The sequence below is a fragment of the Paramormyrops kingsleyae genome, chromosome 16 (assembly GCF_048594095.1).
Source record: "Paramormyrops kingsleyae isolate MSU_618 chromosome 16, PKINGS_0.4, whole genome shotgun sequence".
Classification (NCBI taxonomy): domain Eukaryota; kingdom Metazoa; phylum Chordata; class Actinopteri; order Osteoglossiformes; family Mormyridae; genus Paramormyrops; species Paramormyrops kingsleyae.
The window spans coordinates 21664811-21687671 of NC_132812.1; the positions used below are offsets into that span (position 1 = coordinate 21664811).

Below are 22861 nucleotides of genomic sequence, written 5' to 3' on the forward strand. Positions count from 1 at the left end.
GACACGCCTTATGCACCGTGTGTAGGAGACACGCCTTATGCACCGTGTGTAAGAGACACGCCTTATGCACCGTGTGTAGGAGACACGCCTTATGCACCGTGTGTAAGAGACACGCCTTATGCACCGTGTGTAAGAGACACGCCTTATGCACCGTGTGTAAGAGACACGCCTTATGCACCGTGTGTAAGAGACACGCCTTATGCACCGTGTGTAGGAGACACGCCTTATGCACCGTGTGTAAGAGACACGCCTTATGCACCGTGTGTAGGAGACACGCCTTATGCACCGTGTGTAAGAGACACGCCTTATGCACCGTGTGTAAGAGACACGCCTTATGCACCGTGTGTAGGAGACACGCCTTATGCACCGTGTGTAGGAGACACGCCTTACACACCGTGTGTAGGAGACACGCCTTTTGTACCGTGTGTAGGAGACACGCCTTATGCACCGTGTGTAAGAGACACGCCTTATGCACCGTGTGTAAGAGACACGCCTTATGCACCGTGTGTAAGAGACACGCCTTATGCACCGTGTGTTGGAGACACGCCTTATGCACCGTGTGTAGGAGACACGCCTTATGCACCGTGTGTAGGAGACACGCCTTATGCACCGTGTGTAGGAGACACGCCTTATGCACCGTGTGTAGGAGACACGCCTTATGCACCGTGTGTAGGAGACACGCCTTATGCACCGTGTGTAGGAGAGGCGCTGGGAGCAACGCCACAGTATTCTGGCAGCACAGGAGATCGCGATATGAAGCAAAGATGCATCTCCTTTTACATTCATGAAGACGAAATTGCCAGAATAAAGCAGCCTCATCTACAGGCTACTGTTATGTTTCAGTGACCGGTCATACCACTAAGTCTTCTGGAACGTACCACCCAGCAGTATGTAAGAGACGATCTGGGCCCAGTCGGACATTAGGCATGGTACTAAGCCTGAAATTTAATACCCATATTTATCAAATATAAAATTATAAATCATCTGCAAACAGTCCCCACCATGTCGCTGATTCGTAATCCGAGTCTCAGCAACCGACTGTGCTGTTTTTTCCCCCAGCTGAGCTCGGAATTAAGTATTTTTGATTAAGCTTCCTGAACGAATGACAAGATTGAATCGTGTTAAATCTAACGCATACTTGAAGACATTTTTTTTCACCCAAATTTATCTGAGGAATATCTGTCACTGTGGAAGATAATGATAGCGCTGCTTTAAAAATGTGGATGAATCGTACCCTGCAGTAACCGTTACTTTAATTACTAACAATTTATCAGTTAAATACATGTTTAGGCTACGTTTCCTGTGCGTTTGGAAACTCCTGTTTCCTTTATATTGTAATCTATGAAATCAACGCTAAATTTACCACTGAACAATATCATTTAAATTATATCAAATCCCTACCTGATTGCTTGAGCATTAAAAACAATTGAAAAGTCATACTGAGCTCTTAGATGCTTGTTCTTCTTAACAAATTTGGATGTGTGCCATTTGTCCAATCAACAGCCCCCTTGGGGATAATTAATTTAGATGCTGACTGAGACAAGAAAAAAAAAAACAGGTTCCATAGGCGGGGACACCCAGGGAACGCCTTGGACGGTACCCAGCCTTACTCACTCACAAACACCATCATAAATAATTATTATTATTACTGTCCATACATTCATTCGTCCATCCATCCATCCATTCATTTTCTGCACTTGTCCTATTCAGGGTTGCAGGGAGTCCAGAGCCGATCCTGGAGGCTGCGGGTGCAAGTCAGGGAACGACCTGGGACGGGGTGCCAACCCATCGCAGGGTGCACTCACACACCGTTATTATTATTATTATTATTATTATTATTATTATTATTGTTGTTGTTGTTGTTGTTGTTATTATTATTGTGGTAGTAGTAGAGAAGCATAGAAGAAGTAGTAAAGTGATAATCCCAGTTACTATGTAACTGCAAAGGACATTTTCTGTAGTTACTGTCTGCCGCTTTTTGCAGGAACAATATGCCCGTCATCTGCAGTGACTCTCCTTCTCGCCATCTGCAGTGACTCTCCTTCTCGCCATCTGCAGTGACTCTCCTTCTCGCCATATGCAGTGACTCTCCTTCTGGCCATCTGCAGTGACTCTCCTTCTCGCCATCTGCAGTGACTCTCCTTCTCATCATCTGCAGTGACTCTCCTTCTGGCCTGTACCTGCCGGCATGCATATTTGGCACAGCCACGCTTGGGAAATCTCAAGAGGGCTAGGGGCCCGGGGGGGGGGGGGGGGGGGGGGGGGCTGGTGCTCCATCCAGACACACGGGAAGAAATCCCGAAGCCTTGCCCCCCACCCCCCAAACCAAAGGAACACAAACAAACCGCTGTAGGTCTGATACATAGTAAAGCTAGACTTTTCGTGGGGGGAGGGAAGGGGAAGCGGGGGAGGGGCAGTGCCAGAGGAATGTGTGTGTATGTGTGTGTGTGTGTGTGTGTGGGGGGGGGGGGGGGGGGGAACCTGGAGAACAAGTTTTTGAGGAATGTGCCAAGAGGGAGAAAGAGGCGATTGTTGAATGATATACAACTTAAATAAAGGAGGAGGGGGGGACACACATGTTGATGGCTTTGTTTTCTTCCACTACATGCTTAAAAAAGAACAAGGTCAGCCAAAAAAACTCTGTACCCAACCCCCATCCCCTTCATGCCATAACAGGCCAAAATTCAACAGCCAGTTTTTCCCCCAGTGTTGCTTCAGGAGTTGCATGGCTCTCCTTCGTGCCCCCCACCACACAAACACACACAAATGTCTTTTATAACTCTCTAAAAGGGGTCACAACTGCTGTGAGTCATGAAGCAGGCATGTCTGCGTCTGGGGCTGGAAAAAAGCCGCCAACAGGAAGTCAGCCCCCCCCCCCCCACTCCCCACTTCCCAGATTCCCATCAGGAGCACAGTGCTGTGTGGAACACTGCAGATAAGGGGGCAAAATTCATACTGGGGAAGTTCAAGCTATCAGAGAGAAGATGGACCATACAGGAAGGAAAGCCATCTCATTATTCTGCGTTTTTTCTTACTTTTATGTCAAACAGTCCAGATTTATCCAGTTACACATTACTATTTTCCTGGAATTATTCAGTATAACTACTCTGTTCAAAGGTACACCTCATATGCATTCAGACACATTTGTACAAAGGAACATACATAATGATGATTCCTCCCCCCATTCATAAAATAGAACAGAACATTTCCCCAGAATGGTCTAGGATATCTTTTTTCAATGGCATGACAGAATTTCCTTTCTTAGAATTCAGCCTCACAAACCATTAATGAGACATTTCATTCCATAATTATTGTCCATCCCTGTCCTGCGATAACATTTTAGAAGAATGTGTGGTGATTCATTTCTTAATTCATTTTAAAATTGGATTTAATGTTTCTTTTCTCTGTAAATGCATTTTGGCTCGGACTATTACAACTGGCAGTTAATATGGTTTTATCAATCACTCAAAAAGACATAAACTGCTATATATTAAATTCTGACAGAAAATTCAAAAATCCCCAATTGCCAGTATGTTAAATTTCCTTGAAGGCACAGAAATAGAACATAAATACCCATTGACTGATGCTTCCATGAGATAATATAATTATCCTGAATAAAATTTGTTTTTAATCCAGAAAGCTGCAGGACTCACAAACTGTAAGATTGTCCTAGAAAACACAGTAGAATCCTGATTCAACTGAGACGAGGGTTCGAGTAATTAATAATTAATAATGGATACTTAATATTACATGTTTAAATTTGAAACCATTGAGAAAGTGGCTGTATCTTCAGGGTACAAAATGATTAACTGTCCTAGACAGGAAGTGACCCAGAGCAAGTAAATTTAGTGATGTTACCGCGGTGGCAGTTTCCACCTCATGACGCCGGGAAGATTAACATCCGGCGGGACCTGGCAACGATTATGGGTGTTGCTGCCAACTGATCTACGTCTGTGACATCAGAATCAGAAGGGAACCATTTTCAAATGATTTCTGAGGTGAATTAGAGGCAGGTACCCTTCAGAACCATGTGCCGAAATCCAATTAGCCACTAATGGACCATAAACAAAAATATCCAAACAGCCAGTAATGGAGGACGGACGAGACAATCCAATCAGCCAATAATGGCCCATAAACAAGGACATCAATAGTGGATCATCAACTGGAACATTTGGTTAGCCAACCATTAGTGGCACAGACACTCTGACTGGTGTCACTGTCGGGCAGGTTAGGGTGGTGATACCGAGTCTTACTGCTATACGATCTTCCTGTTTCTGGGTTTTGATGGCCTCGATGAGTCAGCGCTGAAAGTCACCCTGGATGAGTCGGCCATTTTTCAGAATGTCAGTATTAATCGTAGGTCCTCCGGGATTAGTGCTGCAAATTTCTGCAGTGTCACCAACAGAGCTGTCATCTGCTGAGTGGCTCCCCGATGATGACCCATGACGGGGCTTAAATAAGAATAATTCATATGAGTGAAATCATTTCTTGCAAACTTGCAACAGGTGAACCAGGTATCGCCCAGGCAAGAATTGACAACACTCAACCTTTTAAGGCATATTTTCTTGTGAACTCATAAAAATCAAAGATTTGTTGTTTAAAAGCAGGCATGTCGTGTCATTCAGGACTTAAATTAACTGATAATACTGTCTATCTATTCTTATAAGCCTTATGGAGGTGGCAGATCGGATTAAAACAATAGTTAGGTTGCAGAATGGAACGGCTCTCTGAAGCGTGGTTTAATCTATGGTATGCAAGATGGAGGTGTTAATCACCGTCACTGGGATGCCCGGCAGAGCACAGCCAACCAAGCCGGCCCATTGGCAGCCCTGTGGTTGGATCACTTGGTCTCCGGACTTGGTCTCAGAGATTCTGAGGTGTGTCTGCGTGTTCCTCTTTCTCAGTTGTGGCATTGCATGCGCGCTCACTTACATATCTCTACTCCAGGGTGGGGTGTGTGTGTGTGTTTGTGTGCCACTTGCTGGCCTTTACGCACCAGTCTATGTGATGCTGGGCGGCAGCCCCCACACTCGCGTTTGCCTGCTGCGCGGACCTTCAGCGCCAAGCCTGCATGTGTGATGGTCTTCCATGAACAACCCCACCGTATTTGCATTTCTTTCTCCTGAGTATGTCTTTGCTACCATCAGGGCAGTCGGAGGGACATGGATAGCCGGGCAGATTCAGGGCCCCCAGCACTTATATCAGAGCTGGAAAATTTACCGTTTGGGGGGGAATCCGCTGAGCAAAATCTATTGATCCCCCCTCCCCCACTCGGCAAAAGTTTTTGTCAGGAGGCCTAGAATTTCCAGCTACCCCTCCCAATATCATGTTAGCATGTGTGTTTTGCAAGTTTTCCATCTATGTCATTTCCATGTCCTTGCACGGATATTCCCATGATTGTGTGTGTGTGTGTGTGTGCTAATGTCACTTTATTCACCATGTGTGAAGCCCCCAGAATTCCCCTGCCCTTATGCAGATCTGGCCGTCACCCCCCCTCCTCCACACACAGGCTGGGCATTTCCGCTCCGCTGTCACCGGGCTCTCCTGCCACCGGAGAACGCCCCGCAGAGATCGGGGCCGCAGCAGCAGAACCCGGACTCGGCCCCGATATTTCTCGATACCACGGCTATATGATCTGGAACAAAAACCCGCTGTGAATGTTCAGCGCAGCACAGGAAGCCGGCACAGCCAAACTGTGGTGAGTCAGTATGGAAAAGTTTGAGAAATCGTTCCCGTTGCCTTGAAATGACCCATCAGAATTCACTTCCTAACCCTAAACCACCTATATCCACCCCATACCCCCACCATTCCTGATTTTCTATTAATTGTAGTAAGGCACTAACACCATTTCTGAGGAGCCAAACCCTCATTAAGTCCTACAATACATTCAAAAGAGTGTGTATAGTTTTAGGCCTATTCGATGTGGATGGTTCAGTATTGATTTCCATCTGTGGGTTAGCGAGAAATGTTTTTGAATACGTTGCTCAAAATATGTATTGAGAGCATTTTACAATTACAAAGAGGGCGGAATGAGGTTTTTGCTTGCAGGAAAGATCCAAACAAAGCTAAATTAATTCCAAATGTCAGTCTGTTATCCATCGCTGTGTTCGCCTCTCTCTCGTGAATAAAACCAGGACTCCACAGCAAGGGGATCCCAAAATATATTTCGTGGTTGCAGCTGAATATGTCAGGAATGTAAGTGCTGAGGAGCTCTGTGGACAGGTCAAGCGGCCCCCGCCCCACCGGCCAGATCGCTGACGGTACTCTCGCGATCAGAAAATCGCGATCATATCCGTGTTTTATTTTATCCCGCAGGTGCTGTTAGGAACCATCACCACTTTGTCACTGGTCCAAATCTCAGGAAGACAAAACTCGGCCCTAGAAAGTCCTTCCATTTAGAGTTAGGAGTGCCCGCACACACCCGCAGCAAAAGTTTGAGGACATTATTGGTGACCCACTTAGGTGGCTGGCTAATTTATTAAGTATCCAAATATCAATATCTTGAGGGGGAGTGCATAAAGTATGCTACTCGTTTTAAAAATGGAAGACCTATAAAGATGACAAGCAATTATTCCATACACTAGAATTATTCATACGAAGCCCGCTGTGAAGGCGTCCCCCCGTTCGTTTCAGCGGTCTACAAAGAAACGTCTTTATACTAATCTATAGCTGTAATTGTAAAGATGTGCAGAGCTCCCCGATTAAATAAATGGCACCGTCGATTTAATTAATAATTTAACAAATTCATTGTTGAAACGCTTTTCAACGGCGCGGCCCTTAATGAGATCTACATTAACACGAATTAAATCAAACGTGCATGGTCCCGGAGCCGGGCGGCGGGGGGGAAGCTCGCCCGCGCCCTAGCTGCTCAGTCTCTCTTTCGGTGGGGGTGTTAGCCGGGATTTAGGACAAGCGGAACGGAACCAGGGGAAACGCAGGGCTGACATCCAGTTCCTGCGCACTTGCCTCTAAACTTGGACCTTCATGGGAAAAGAGTGGAAACAGCAGATGTACCCCCAATATAAATACTACTATCCTCAATACCTGCCAACTAAGGTAATAAAAAAGGCTGATCGGCGAGCACATCGGGAGATTGGAGGTTGTCTGCGGCTCATTGTTACTTCTTTCAGTGGTATTTTTGAAGTTTTCGCACTTAACACGACCGATGTTGTAACAGGGATAATATATGTCGGATTTCGGGAGTGGCTTTTAATACCGAATTTGCAGTCATGTTTGTAAGTGATAGATTAGGGGAGTGTTCCTGTTTGTTTTGCTTTTAATCTTAAAATATAGCCGCATGCTTCCATGTTTCAAGGATAATCAGAAAAATAACCTTGCAGATTTTTTCCCGATCTTTTTTTTTAAATACTGTCTCCATTTATAGTAGTGATCATGCAGATAATTGATGTTTGTGAATAGCTACATGAAAGACCTTGCAGTACAAAGAAAAGGCTGATTTGAACAATGAGATTTTCGGCTTTTGTGACCATTATGATAAATTGATTTTCTGTTTTCTTGCATGCTTTCGGTTTAGTTGTATGACTTGTGCCAAGGCTTATCTGCACAGTGCAGTCTTGCTGCGTCCATAATTCGCGCCTGTTGAGGAAAACTTACTGAAGTTCAAGTTCATGGTCTTCATACGGGACTAATTTTCCTTTTCAGTCCTCTGCGTTACATCCATGTTTTCGTTTTCTTTTTAGCTTTCACGTATCATGTCGTGGCTCATTTCGAAACTTAATGTTTATGTAGGCTACTTTAAGCATTTGTTTTTTTCTTTCTTTCCTTTTTTTGGCATGTTTTAAAAAACTTTAAAAACGAGATTATTTTATTACAAAGATTTCTTTTCTTTTTAACATCTGTTGTTTTAAGACAGCAATCGTGTACATTGCGCGTGTACATAGGCCTTTGTTACTTGTTTAGGCATTGAACGTTATTTGAACGTGTGGTTTGAACTTTCGTTACTATGAGAAAGTATTAGGAAATTGTCACTGCACGCTCTTTTGGGTAACTTAAAACCCCTATAAAATGTGAGTGTGTTAGTTGTGATCGACTGAAAGGCAGCATCAATTAGATAATGAGTCACAGGAGGTCCAGCCCTGTGCCGAACCCTCCGCAGGATCTGGATGCTTCTCAACTTAGGCGTGTGCGAGCATTTAACTTGTAATGCCTAAAACCGAAAACCTCCTCACCTACAGAACCGAGAGCAGGAATGCGATCCCTACGTGTTTGGCCCAAGTGTTCAATGGAGTCACCCATATTATGAATATCAATACTGTATTATAAATATTGAAATTTTAAAAGGTATTTATTGATTTGTGTTAAGGAAAATATAAAAAGACGATAATATTCCAAGTGGTAAATGGGGGTGGGGAATCATGTTGTTCACTTAATCCGTCCTGAACTGAAGTTCTCGGGGGTGTTTGCCAAAGCAAAATTTCTCAGTTGGTTAGGTTAATTTAAGCTAGACGTCGTGATTGTTAAAGAATCTTCACATGTGATAACAGACCCACAAATTTATGGCTGCTGATGTCAACTCGGCAAGAAATCTGTAAGGAAGCAGGTGAGGGATTTTGCATGATGTTATCAACATGCTGGTGAATCAGAGCATCAGGATCTAAGACTTACCCTGGTGATCAATGCTGGTCAGTCACACCGCAGAGGGACTGTAGGCTGTTTTGTTACTCCCCAGGACTCAGTGGGGTTCATTTAGGTGAAGAATAAGAGCCGCTGGCATTTGGCTGGTGTAAAAGCTTTACTAATTTGGCCACTTTACAGTCGGCGTATCTGAAAAAGCAGATGCGAATAGTCTTTGAGCAGAAATCGTCCTCAGCAACAGTACCGCACTGGGATTCCTCTGATGCAGGTGTCAGTGTGAAATTATCATGCTGTTGTGTCAGTTGCTGCATCTGACACTTTATCGAATTGCTTTAGATCAGAGGTGTAAAATGGAGGGGGAGGGGGGGGGCTGTCTGCTAGTTTTTATTATGTTTTTTGGGACTGCAATGATTGGCCCAATTTAAAGATAAATATGACTTATTAGTGGCCTTACATTTGCCTCAGGTGTTATAAATTGACGAATGGGAGGATCCAGTTGCAGAAGGTTTTATTTACAGAATTGTACTCCAAGACTGCGATCCAAGACACAGACAGTACATCATAGAACAGGGAAGCGTACCACGAAGATAAACCAAAGCCATTAAAGTCCAAAAATACACTCATGCCGGAGGTCCAGTCAATGCGAAACAGAGAAAGTTAGCCAAATCCAAAACAATAACCAAGAACGGCAAGAGCTGAGACAAAGGCTGTACACAAAGGCGGATAATCAGCCACTGATTGACCCTGCTTTCTCTCTATGTGCGTCACTTTGGACGAAGGCATCTGAAAAATAAATAAAATATGAAATGTAAATAATCAGGCGATAAAAGATCGGTATGATGCGAACATGCAATACCTCACGACAACTTAAACAAGGTCCTCTAGTACTACGGAGTGAACGAGTGCATGAACCACGTGTGCGCTGCAGCCGTGACTAGGTAGAGTGAGCCGATAAAATGTTCATGTGCATTTCGCCATTAAAGCTATACCCCATTGGCGCTAATCAGCTATATATCTTTTTTAAGCAATGGGGTCATAGTATTATGCACAGGTTATGTAGACAATGTCATGATTTATAGACATACAGAACATAAGTTTTTCTTTTTTTCTTCCCCCTTAAAACGTGGATGTTTACGCCTTGACAGTCACCTTATTACGTATCTTGATGCATTACGAAAGCTCTACGTTACTAATTGTGCTCAGTTTTAAACACAAAAAAAAACAACGGTACCCCTGCGGTTAATTTTCCCACCTTTTAATCGGTTTTCCCGATTAATTTTAAGAGCTGCAGCGGGGACTAAAAGTTAATGGCTTTAGAATAACAGCTAAAATTCAATGCCTCTGTGCAGGATGGTATTCTGCCAACGGAATAAAGGGCCTTTTGTCCCGCCAGTCATCGGTGAAATCCCCGTAACCTTCGGGGACAACAGAGCGCGCAATCAGCCAATTAAAAGGACTGTCGGGTGTCCTATCTGTTGGTGGCGCGTCCTTGTTAACCTTAACCTCCGACCGGGGGGGTTAAGCGTGTTAATTGCTGTCGGATATAACGTGCAGCATAGCAAACAATAGGATTGTGCATTAGTCGAAAAGAAAAGCCATGAGCACAGGTTACAATGCAGCTTGGAGAGCCGCCCGGCTGTGAAGGGCACATCATCAAATGTGGCGCTTGCCGTTGGGCTAAAATGGGCGGCCTTTGTGCTGCTCTTGACTCTGGTCCTTGAAACTTTTGACAGGGTATGAATGAGGGCCAGCTCGCTGCCTATATGGACTGTCCGATCGCTGAAAAGAGCGGGCTTTAGCTGGGAGGCTTGTCGGGATTTTATGATTCACGCCGGCACTGAATCCCTGAGTCCCGCAAAGACCTGCATGGCGACACAAATATACATTTTAATTCTTGTTCCAATCGTGACCCCGTTTATTAAAACCTCCCAGTGAGATTGGCGTACCGTTGGGCGTAAATAAATCGGACCCTCATTTTAAGCGTCCAAGATAAGCGGGACGGGAGCCACAAATATATTTTGCTTTTAATTAATTCCGTCAGTGTCATTATTTCGCTCTGGACATATTTTTGAACGCGATGCATTTTTGAACATGCATACAAGTGAAAACGAGGGTTCCCATTGCGACGCATTTTTGATATCTTAAAGAAAAACACATTCCAGTTATTTTAACACATCATCGATCTGAATGAGAAACGAAGATTTAATAACACTTGTGTTTTATTGAATTCTCGCCCGGATTTCGCCGTAAAATTTTATAATACCGAACAAATTGAACTAGAGGTCTGTGTTTTCCCTTCTAGATGTCTGGGACATAATTCTTTGGAAAGTTATTTGGCTGGATTACTTTTATTGGAAGAACAGTCTGACGTGTCTGAATGCAATTTTACAGTAAATATCAGTAAATATTGCGTTGCCATATCACTCTGAACATTGTGCTCTCAATCACTGAAAGTACCCAAAAACTCAATGTTCTTGAAATAGAGAATCGTAATTTGTTGTATGCCTTGATGTTTTATTGCAGTTTTTCACGCATTGCACAAATTTAACGTCTACACTTTGCCAGGATCAACACCATTTGTTCGCCCGCTGAGCTCCCTCCCCCTCCCCCCTCCTGTTTAGATGTGGTGGATTTCGACACGTTGGGTCTATTATAATAAAACCGCAGAAGGCTGTTTTCCCAGCAATCAAAGAGTCGGGGGGCAAATCAGCTTTTGGATGGCATCCAGCACTGTTACCAGATGTGCAAACTAGCCCCAAACGCCCTTTAAACGTCCATGTTAAACGCTTTGTAAAAGGAACTCATAAGAAATGTTTTAAATATATGTGCTCCTCATAGATAGTGGGTCAACTTTTACTCTACCTTGTGATCCATGCTGACTTATTAACCCCCAGGTAATGGCGTAATTTACTGTCTTGACCGTTGTAAATGAAGTCATAATCTTGTCAGCTAAGTTCATTGCGAGGCATATGCCCTTAATTGGCGTAATATGCATGTACCGTTTGGGCGATTAAAAAGCAAGACTTCTTGGTTAATACCGAATTTCTTAGGCTCAACCAGGAGATGAATGTGATACTGTGTTTTTTTCTGATCAGTGAGTCCCACAAGAGATTCACATGGTTATTAAAATAAAAATATGAAATCCCGAACAAGTAAAGCGACTCGTGTCATATTTAACCTCCAGCGTTTATTTTCTTCCCGCTCAGACATATTAAACTGGCAAGGGTGAGTAATATATTTAAAATGTTTTAGTCAGTTTGCTTACACCATTCGCGGGTGTTTCAATTCTGTAATCGTCTCAAAAAACAAAAAAAAAACCTCTAGAATCTTAGAAATTAGAATAAAGTATTTAATTAACATCACTACTTCTGCAGCTCTGTGGTCCAGTATGGGAAACTGGGTGCATGTTGTTGCCTGTTGATATATCCAAATGTATATAATATGGTATGGCAGAAGACTGTCGTGTTGCATTGTCCATCAGGAATGTGCCTCGAGGCAGGAATAATGAGGCGTTAGGAAGCTCTTGTGGAGTTTGGTGTCTATAGACCAGCACCTCTCCCATAGTCATGGTCGTCTGAATGCTGCTGTGTTGCATTGTCACCATCCCGTCCTAATTCCATTGCATGTTTCCTACGTTGGTGGTTAAAACCTCTCTTTTGGGGCCCTCTCTCCCCCCACCACTCCTTTGTATTCGTTACCCCCCCGGCGGCACACCTGATTCTGCTAATTAATTGCTCATCAAGCCCTTGATAAGCCGATTCAGGTGCACCGATGATGGATTGTAAACACGTGGCATGGCTGCAGGCCCCAGAGGAGAGACTGGCTCGCTGTCGGTTTCATCCAGGACTATATTTATTTGTCCCAGTCTGTGGTGCATCCTCCAGGTTCCTGCTACACAGATCCCACACTACAGAGCCTTAAGTGACAGTTATGGAGGTGAAATAAGTTACCCAGAAATGAGATGCACTTGCGTCCTGCTCTTGGTGTAACATTTCCTCTGCTGCAGCCCCGTGGCATTTATTGACTTGAATTGGCAAGCCCTTCCTCCTGCTCCAGAGGAAATAACTTAACCATGACGACCTCCATAGAAACCAAAGGTCCCTTCTTGAGCAATGGACTGTTGACAGGAAAACACAACAGGACGATATTGTATCTCAGATGGCTGTCGCCCAAGTAAACATCATCCACCATCTGAACGAAGCCCTGGTCTCCGTGTCACATGACTCCCACCCCCCTTCCCCAGGGACCAGTGTGTTTGACGGAGGGAGGATTAATTCTTCATTGTGACAGAGTGTCCAATAACACAGGAGTCCCCAAATCTGGTCCATGCACAAAACACAGGGTTGTTAAATCCTTTTGTTTCGAATCTGGCTCCATCTTTAACTAAACAAAATTATTGAACATAATTGCACAAATCAGTTTTTTAAAATGATGTTTATATGTATATATAAACTGAATGAAGCAAGACTTACACAAGGTAACAAGCCTTGTTACAGATCTAGGTTTAAACTTAACTGTAATTTGCAACAGCTTATTTCAGCAATCGAATTAAGTGTGAAACTGCTTGATCCACTGGAGGACAGCAGGAGGCGTGGCGGCTAGGGACCTTGTCAAGCTGAGTGAGGAGGACCGTCCTTGTATCTCTGGATAATATACTGATACATATATATCCAGAGTGAGGTGCAGGTCGTCGCCGCCTCCTTCCTGTATGTATGGTATTTACGCTCCTGATTCGAGTCACACGAAGCCCTTTTTATTTGCCTTCCTGCCCCCCCCCCCCATCACGCATAGACAGGCAACTGCACCTCCCTCGGAGGCAGGTTTCTCGACTCGCACTGCAACAGCCAGCCAGTCTTCCTGCGCGTGGCGTGCTTGCGCGTGAGCGCGCACACGCGCACACACGTACGCAGTCGCGCGCTGCCAGCCCAGCGCGACGCCCCCGGAGCTGTCAGAGATGCTTCTCCCCCTGCCTCACAAGGGCTTCAGCTCCCGCGGCCACCTCCCGCAGCCGGCCAGGAAGGTAAATACGGCTTGTTTTTTCCCCCCAGAGTTCTCTCCCTGTCCCCGTCCCTTGCTGTCACTCCCTCCGTCTCTCTCCTTCTGTCAGTGCGGAGGAACTCGTATTGACCGGAGCTGGAGGTTATGAGGAGGAAGTTACACGGGGAGAAGTTCTACCTCTTTAAAAGGAAGTGTCGCTATGCTCGGCGATGGCAGTCTGAGCCCCCGTTTGATGTCGCTCGGGACCTCGGGGCGTATTACGTAGCCCGCTTGCCGAGTTTAGAGGAGAAAGCGACCAGGGATCATTTTACACGGCTCACAACTTTTTAGAGATATTCGCTGACCAGCTGAGGTGGGGTTTAGGGGATGAAACGATGCTTTTGGCTTTTATATCTTCGTGTGTGTTTGTACGACCCGGAGTTTCCCGTAAACAGCCATTAGGGGATCTGACGGAGATCCAGGGAGGGACGGAGGCTCGGCTGGTTTCTTCGGCAAGCAGGAGAAATGAAAATGAAAGGGCAGAGAGGGGAGGGGCGACTTGTTCTGGATCATTTGTGTGCTCTGTAGGTTCAGCAGACAGCTGTGTTGTGTCAAAACAACCACATTAGGAAGTGATGTGAGGTTTCGAGCCTGTGTGGTTTTTTTGCCAGGCCTTCACGGAAAAGCCCTCCGCAGGTCCGAGTGATCTGAAGAAGAAAAAAAACATCAGCGTTATTGCGACCTCGTTTGGGAGGGACAGCATTGCTAGAGGCAGTATGTTATTTTTTTTTGTTCTGGTTTCCCCAGCAGACTCCAAACAAAATCTGTGCAAAACCTATGGGTTCATGTTTCCTCTAGCTTACTGAAGCAGTAGGGTTAATGTAGGATCTGATATTTTCTGGGCAGGTTTTTAAATTAGACTTCACATATTCAAGATAATATCAGCCCAGTTTCCCGATGTATTGGTACAGGGACTCAAGACATCTGTCCATTAATGAAATTCCATTACCATTACACCACATACTGTTCTACAAAAGACGATTGCTATTAATTTTATCCTAAACTGTAAAATTAATGAGACTGTTGGTTATTGTAGATCATCATGAATGTCGTATTTACCAGTTATGTTGTAATGAGTGATACTGAAATATTTTCCTGTAGCAGCATTCCACAGCCAGAAATGCTGGAGCGAAATGTTAGACATTAGTGTATTTCCCTTCAGGAGGTAATGTTTCGCTCTCACTGTCCGCTCACACGCAGTGACCTCTGCACAGTGCTGATTCCTGTCTCTCTGTCCTCTGCCACCATACATCCCCGCCCCCGCAGACCCTCTGCTGCTGTACCGTTTGTGACCTCTGCTATTGTGAAAGTCCCTGCTCCATTGTAGTTCTGATGTAAGCAGGACCGGGGTGGCAATTGGTACCGTCATTGTCACTAGAAGGTTCTGGGGCTCTGAGTATCGTACCTTGTTATACCGTCAATGGAGATCATATGGGGTGAGGAGCGTGGTCTGGGCTGAGCGAGCTGGCCGCACGTGGGGTACCCAGGACATGTGAGGGGTATGCAGACAGCCAACACCAAAGGAGCAGAACAGCCTGGAGAAGAAGAGAGCCTTAAAATAACGTTGCCAGATCTAGAGGAGCACTGAAGCCATTGGTCCACAGGTTGTGAACCACTAAGCCAAAGTCCCTGAAGGGGAAAGTGCTGTTGTACCCTAGAGAAAAGTCTGTGAAGTGCAAAAACTGTAAGGTGCTTTGGACAATATTATGAGCTGGTAGCAATGAAATGTACAGATAAGAACGGCAGGAGAAAAACATGTCATGGCTATTGGGTAACATTTTTGAAAAGGTTCCGATTGGGTAATGATATTCATATTTTTTTCATTTCTCATGAATGATTTTGGGTGGTAGTTCCGCTTGACACTTCCAGGCTGCCTGGTTGGAATCTAACCTTGGGTCTGTGTAAATGGTAAATGGACTGCATTTATATAGCGCTTTTTTACCAAAGCGCTTTACAATGTGCGCCTCACGTTCACCCATTCACACCACACATTCATACACTGATGGTGGAGGCTGCCATGCAAGGTGCCAACCAGCTCACCGGGAGCAATTTGGGGTTCAGTGTCTTGCTCAAGGACACTTCGATGGGGACAGGAGGACCCGGGGCGGAGTCTGCGCGTTCTCCCTGTGCTGTGGTACTTTCCGCCCACAGACGGTACCTGCAGTGTATGATTGTACGTGCAAGTGTGCACCTGTGTGGGCCCTGTGACGATCTGGCATCTTGTTCAGGATGTACCCCAGCATGGCGCCCTGCGTCACCTGAGATGAGCTCCTGGCTGCCCCCATGACCAGCATAATGGTTAGAAGATCAATCGTTTTATAAATAGAAAGAAGTTCAAAAACCCCTCTTGGTTCAGTTTTGACTCACTGCTCTGAGCTGCTCCGGGCCTGTTGTTGACATTGCTGTGTTTACAGTCATCAAAGGAACAGATGTCACGAGCTGCGTTAGCCGTCAGCGCCAGGGCCGCCGGACTCGCTAGAGGAAACGCGCAAGGCGTACGGACATTGAGCGGCCGCCGAGCTTCGGCGATGCTAATCTAGCTAGCTAGCGGGGAGGTCGACGTCGGAGCTCACGCTTCAGGTCGCGCTGCTCTTTTTGAGGACAGGAAATGCAGCACGGTAAGCGAAAGCATCTCAGCAGACTCCTCCTCCCAAATAGGGCTTTTAACAAGCTGGAGTGTCCATTCTGTTTTTATTTTTTTAATACTTATTTTGTCCAGTTAATAAATATTGTTCTTTCAGTGCAGGGACCTCCATCCTCAGAGTGTGTACGGCTTTAACGCTGGTGGCGGGAAGCTGCTTTCTGGTTCATTTCTGTCCCAGCCCAGGTGCTTTCTGCTTGCTGCCTCTTTTCTGCCACAGGAATGTTCGTGATTTGGCTGCGCGGCCGAGTGACTCCCCCCCCGTCCATCGCCTACATCAGGCCCCGTGGCCCGTGGCAGCTGTTAGCCGGTGGCGTGCCTGGCGACATGGGCAGCTGGGGCCACCTCCCCGGCTGTGACTCGCCAACCGGAACATCCAGTTCTGACACGGCAACCGGTGGTTCCGGTTCACACTGTCGCGCCGGCCTGTTTTTCGGAGCGTGTCCAGGGGGCGGGGAAAGGAGACAGTTGCGTACATATCAGAATTGCTTTATTGGCCCCCGTCTCATTCATTTGCTTAAGGGAGGGGCGTGACCTCTGCTATCCGGAGGTGTGACTCCTGGGCTGGATTCCACAGCACATGTTTTGAATTTCTTGGGCTGTCCCACTGTCCGCTGTGTGACGTGGGTTGGAAAACTGGTGCGGTCAAGTGCTTCATGTTGAAGGGGAACTGAATTGAATTCGACTGAATCACAATCACCGTTCCACCATTACTAGTATTAAAACGTGATTCATCCAAGTGTATTGAATGCATGAGCAAAATGTTAAGCATCTCTCCCACGCTTTCGTCTGCCACGACTTGATTGTTTGGTTTTTATGTACCTCTTCAGTAAAGTTTGGGGAAAACACATTGTTCCTTTCAGATCTGACGACAGCATGAATGGCAATGTTTTGTAACCTGGACTCGTAATTTGGACAGGAATTTACTTAGGGTTGGGAAATTGCATTGCATTGCAGCGTTGAGCATATGATTGCAGCTTCACTTCCTAAACCTGAAATTGGCATAATCTGGATGCAGTTCCCTTTGTACTCGTTCGTGTCCAACCTGCTTTTTGTTTAACAGGGACAATCAGGGATTTAGCAGGAAGAATTGTGATTTTACATAGAAGCATTTGCAGTCTTTCAGTGTTGTGAGAGGAAGGAGAAAGGTCCAATTAAATTGTTCTTTTTTATTCCTTGTTAGAAATGATTTATAATGCACTTTACAAGAAAGCCTTAATGTGCAGGTCGTTGTTCTCTGTCTCTGTCTTGGTTTTAAATCACCTCTGGAATAAGCAGGCATCTTCTCTCCTATTTGAGTCATTTGGACGTCACGAGATTGAAGGTGACGTTTCCGCAGTATGAGACAACTCGATCCTCCCTAGATCGTCGTTTCTGTGTTATTCTTGGGACGGCGTCCCTGGGAGTTTTCCATCCCATGCGACGCTGTTGCCATTCTCGTCGCAGTTAGCCAGTGCAGGTTTGCCGTGGACAACAGTGTATTTACATGTGCATGTTGGCTTCACCTGATTTTATATCATCTGTACAAACACTGGAAATAAACACTGGCGCCCAACGAACGGGAAGTACGTGGGCAGAGTGTGGAGAGGTTTGCATAGGGATATTACATCAATCATTTCAACTTCCAACTGCTTATCGATTACGGGGCTGTGGGGGTCTGGAGCTCATCCCAGGAATCACAGGGCATGTGACTTTGGACAAGACGCCAGTTCTCTGCAGGAGGTTTGGACAGTCGCTCACATTCTTCTGTTATCCTTCAGTTGGGCTAATTTCTAAATGGATGCCTATATTTACATTTGTCTGCAGCTTTTACCTATTTGACAGACTGTTCTGCCGGACTGATGTTTACATACATGCTTGTTTAAAAGTGAAATAAATTATTATTATTATTATTAGTAGTAGTAGTAGTAGTAGTAGTGTGCTCCTCTCTGTCTGCAGCGTCCCCCTCTTTTGTTGGCAAAAGCGCTTTAGCTAACGTGTGGCATCATTAATAATAGATGGTTAGACGTCAGAGTGCCGACTGTTTGAACAGAGTGACATCTCTTTATCAGAAGGACCGGAGGCTCTCCAGTTTCGCCCGATGCGTCCCCCCTGTCCCACTTATGCCTACTGCAGTGTTACACGTTCATCACTTCCTCTTTGGGGTTACCTGGTGTTCAGCATCATGGACCAATGTGGAGAATTAGAAACATTGCTGTTTGCATTAGAAGTTGTACCATTACAATGTTTATTTTTTTTTATGTGATAAATTTATTGTGTGTGTCTGTGGGTGGGATGAAGGCTTCTGTGTGTGTGTGTATATGTGTGTGTGTATTAGCCTAACCCTCAGGTCATAGGTGACCAAAGGTTGCCTCCATTTAGGCTTTTATGAGGTTTTCGGGAGCGTGTGGTGAGGGGGTGCTGTGGGATGTATGGGATTATGTGTTGCTGTGGGGGAGGGGTGACCAAATTCAGCCTGTCATGTCATTCAATCGTGGAAATCGGACTATTAAGGGTCACTTCCATAGCATAGTAACTGATTGAAAATAGCATTAAATTAATTCTGGCTGCTGTGACCTTTAGTGTGGTTTACAGCAAGCTGAGCTCTCGTCCCAGTTGAGTACGTAGGAGACCGGGACATAACATAAATGACATCGCGACGTCACCATTGAAATGTAAATGTCAGGGGATTGTCCTCAGGGTGCTTCGTGAAAAGCCTCAGACAAATATTTGGTCAGGGTTAAACAGGGTGGGGTTGTGGATTTAGGGACATACACACCTTTTAAACGTGTAAAATTTTATCATGCGACTGCGCTTTTCTGTAGCTGAGTTTAGGAGCGTTTTCTCTACGCGTGACTCATATGCCCCTTGGCCTTTTAAGAGACTGACATTGTCGATAATTGAGAGAGGTTTAAGTTTTGCCGGAGTTCTCCTAACATGATGATGTTGATAAAAGTTTAATTTCCTTAGTTCAATTAAAGAAAAGGTGGCGTACGATCTAACTGCGTCCTGTTAAACTGTAGCGAAAATAGACCCTGTTAAGGTTATGAATGAAACGACAAGTCCTTTGTTACTTGCGAAACTGTAAAAATTGCCGTCGGATTTCCACGGCTTTGGCTACGGAACAGTTTATGGCCACTGCATGGAATGCGTGGTATGCATGCCGGAATGAACTAACCTAAGCTGGCGGGGATAGCCTTGGGGCACGGTAGCGTTATGGACACTTCCATCGGTGAGCAAAGAGCTTGCTGTCGCATGGTAGAATTTTTATTTTTAAAATCAGTTTTTTTAGTTTTGTGTTTGAACAGTTGTATTGTTTAATCGAAATTACGACGCAGGATATTCTATGCGAACCCTGCGTGACTCAGCCAAGTGGTTCCTTCCTCGGTGGGTGGGTTCTTGCTGCGGCGAACTGAAGGGGGATCAATGAACTCAGCTGAATGTACTAGTCGGGCGATCGAAGTTAAGATCGATCTTGGATACATTGCTATCTTTCCCTGGCATAGCGATTATTTCGGTGGCAGATACACGTAAGAAGAAGGATTACAGGGGATCGCTTCGTAATTTTTAGCTGTATGTTGCATTTAGCTCCGATTCACAACTTTGCTTAACCAGTCTTGTGGATACAAATACATAAAATAAACGCACCGCGGGGTGTTGGAGAAACCGAAAATAACATTAGGATGATTTTTTCAAATACGGTAAACCCAGTCAGGACTCCGTATCGCAAGCAGGTAAGCTAAACCTGATTTTTTTGCTACAAAGCGAACGATCGATGGTTACACAGCAGTTTCGAACCGTGGTAAACAGGCCAATAGATGTACTTTACACCTTCGGGACGGGGTGCTGCAATAACAACTGATTTCTGAAATATTTGTTTTCACATAATATATGCTATTGGGAGAGTTATTATATCTGTGCCTTATTTGTATCCTGGCGTTGGCACATATTTTTTAGACATTTTAACCTTTATTTAAACTTAGCCGTCCTGCTCTGGTTGGTCATTTAAGTCCCAAGTCGGACATACCAGGGGTCAATATTCTTCGACTTACTCCAAAACTATTTGGCCGTAGCCTCACGGTGTGTTATTTTTGTTGCTGTTGTCATTTTTAGACGTCTTTGGGTGATTATGAGAGATGGATAGTGTCCGCAGTTATTGGAATCGGCTTCTCAAAAACAGTCTAATTACTGTATACAATGGAGTCCAATAATAATCAATTAGCTGGCAGAAACATCGCATTTAATGGATTATACCATTAAACTAATTTTTTTTAAAACGAATTTTCTTTTCTCCCATACACCATTCTGACATTTGCCGGTAAAATCGTTAGCCTTCGGAAATGCATGCATTCCTCGATTTGGACATTATTCATCGCGGTGACCTACAGCCGACTTTGATTTTCACGGCTTGAGAATGACCACCGAAATACTGTCCAGCTTGATGATTTAGCGCGGCTGATGCGATGCAGCACATTCTGAGTGTAGATGGGATTTACGAAATGATCCTCTTTTAGTTATTTCATCCAGCATCGAGGTAATGGAAGAAAAATACTGCCCTCGTTATAACACCGTGCGGTGGAATAGTGAGCCTCGCATTTCCCTTTTCCTTATAACTTCTTCAGTCACTTCCAGCATGTTCATGCTCATCCCCATCCCTACTAAGTTTTTTTAGCTTGCTGTTTCGATCAGGTTTAGCCACAGTGCTTGATTTGATTTGATTTTTCCGCGGGTTGAACTCTCGGTAGGAGATGAAAGAAATCGGATGTGAATCGCCAGTATGCGGTAGACTTTGATGAACCGGTTACGGTCGCCGTGGGTGGAGGAATTAGCAGTGGGCTGGGGCTCGCTGGGCGAGGCTTGTTATTGGAAACCTCGTGGGTTGCCGTCGTGGATACGACGCGCTCGGGCGGTCTGGAGCAGCCAGATAAGCAGAGGGATGCAGTAGCTGCTGCTGTCCGCGTCGTCAAAACCCCCGTCCCAGCTCTGCCCCGGGCTGCCGTCGCCGGACCATTTATATGTGTGTGTGTGTGTGTGTGTGTAATTATGTGTGCTTGTGTATATTTATGCATATGGATGTATTTACACACAAGATTTTTCAGGAGTCCGATTTACCCACCATATAGCGCCCAAGGCCGCTTGTCTGGCGTGGCAGCCCCGCGTCCTTTGGTGCGGTGATCAGATGATCGGTTGTCACCAACGGGCTCTTGTATGCGGCCGTAACAAATTATATCACAAGATCTACAGCAGACACCGTGTGCTCCGGTCTCCCTGAGCAACGGAGAGGGGCTGACCTTCCACGAAATGGCTTTGCCATTTTCCAGAATTTGCCGAGATTCACTTTTTATCATCGGTTGTGGTTATTAATGTCATGTGCATTTAGACCTAGTTGTCAGATTTTCCCCAAATCTTGTTTAAATAAATGTACCAGAATTATGGCTTGACTACAAAAATATTTCATATAACATGGTACCTGTTACTTAATGAAAAGTGTTGAGTTGCATCCTGAAAAAGATTCTTCAGCTTCTTAGTTGAAGACGCTCTGGGTAGAAGGAAAGCTTTGGTCTGATGAGTTATTTTCCTCTATCACCTTGAGGGGGAATATTAAAATGGTGACATGCATAGTTATGGGGGACTCGCTGATTACAGGGTGGAAAAAAAAAACTTTGTGTCCAGTGCATGAACCCATGATTTATCAGCTGGAGAATCCAGTCAGCATCTCATAGCGTGTCAGTGTCGGGTGGTTGAAAGGTCAGCCCCCCCTTTAAGGAAGCCCACCATGGAAGCAGGGCCAATCTGTTATGGCAGCTTCCGCTTTTGAGCCTGCTTCAGGCACGCCAGCATTGACCTTTTCCCTCCGCTACAGCCATTTTGGAAGCATTGGGCGTGCCTTGCTTTAAGCGGGATTCTGCAGGATCGCTGAGATCTTGTTTGCAGCCCCCTCACAAACTTTAGTTTCTTGTTTTAATTTGGCCCGTCTTCCTCACTGTTTATTTTTAGTGCTACAGGTTGTTAATGTCCACGTCGCACTTTGCCCCGGGAGAACCTTACGCTTGATTAATCGGAGCTCTGCGGACGCACGCCAGATTTGGGTCCTCCTTCGCCTGGGCTAATTGGATGCTTTCTCGGTACAAAGTGGGTCAGCAGGCCAGAAAGTGTGCAATTGTTCCTCCGGCATTGGCGAGAAGCACTCTGCTCCGGAGGCCGCTTGTTAGTCCTCGATCTGACCCCCCCCACCTCCGCCCCCCCACTTTATTATGCTTCTGCTCTATGAAAAAGGTGGTGGTGGGCTTGGTGCGGTCAAGCTGTTGGTTGACAATTAACTGTGTTGAGTTAAGAAGGGGACTCTGGTGCCTTTTTGTTCAAATGAGGGCATTAGGTCCCAATTAGGCATCATCATCTGTGATCTTAAGCTCTAGAAATGACTGCAAGACTGGGGCGGGGGGGGGGGGGGGGGGTTAAGACCTGCAAGGGTGAATTCCTGAGCAACCTCTCTGGACATACAGAGATTGCAAACGTGCCTGATAGGTGGTGTCTGCATATTTACCAGAGGGCCTGTTAGGAAGGAGAATCCAGTTACATTTTGCATTTGAGAGTCTCCCTTTTCACACA

At 45.4% G+C, this 22861-nt stretch overlaps 1 protein-coding gene across 5 annotated transcripts in view; it reads left to right on the top strand.

Annotated features, from left to right (window-relative positions):
- Positions 1–6905: 6905 nt before the first annotated feature.
- The window catches only part of LOC111858355 (RNA-binding motif, single-stranded-interacting protein 1-like), a 36158-nt gene continuing 20202 nt past the window's right edge, over positions 6906–22861 (top strand). The window contains exon 1 of one of the 5 annotated variants that reach the window (XM_023840073.2): positions 6906–7056. In XM_023840073.2, coding sequence (XP_023695841.1) covers positions 6985–7056 — 72 coding nt within the window. In that variant the 5' untranslated portion in view covers positions 6906–6984. Of the gene's footprint in view, positions 7057–19553; positions 19987–22861 lie in introns of those variants that run through there. The other 4 variants (XM_023840070.2, XM_023840074.2, XM_023840071.2 and 1 more) reach the window with 4 other exon arrangements.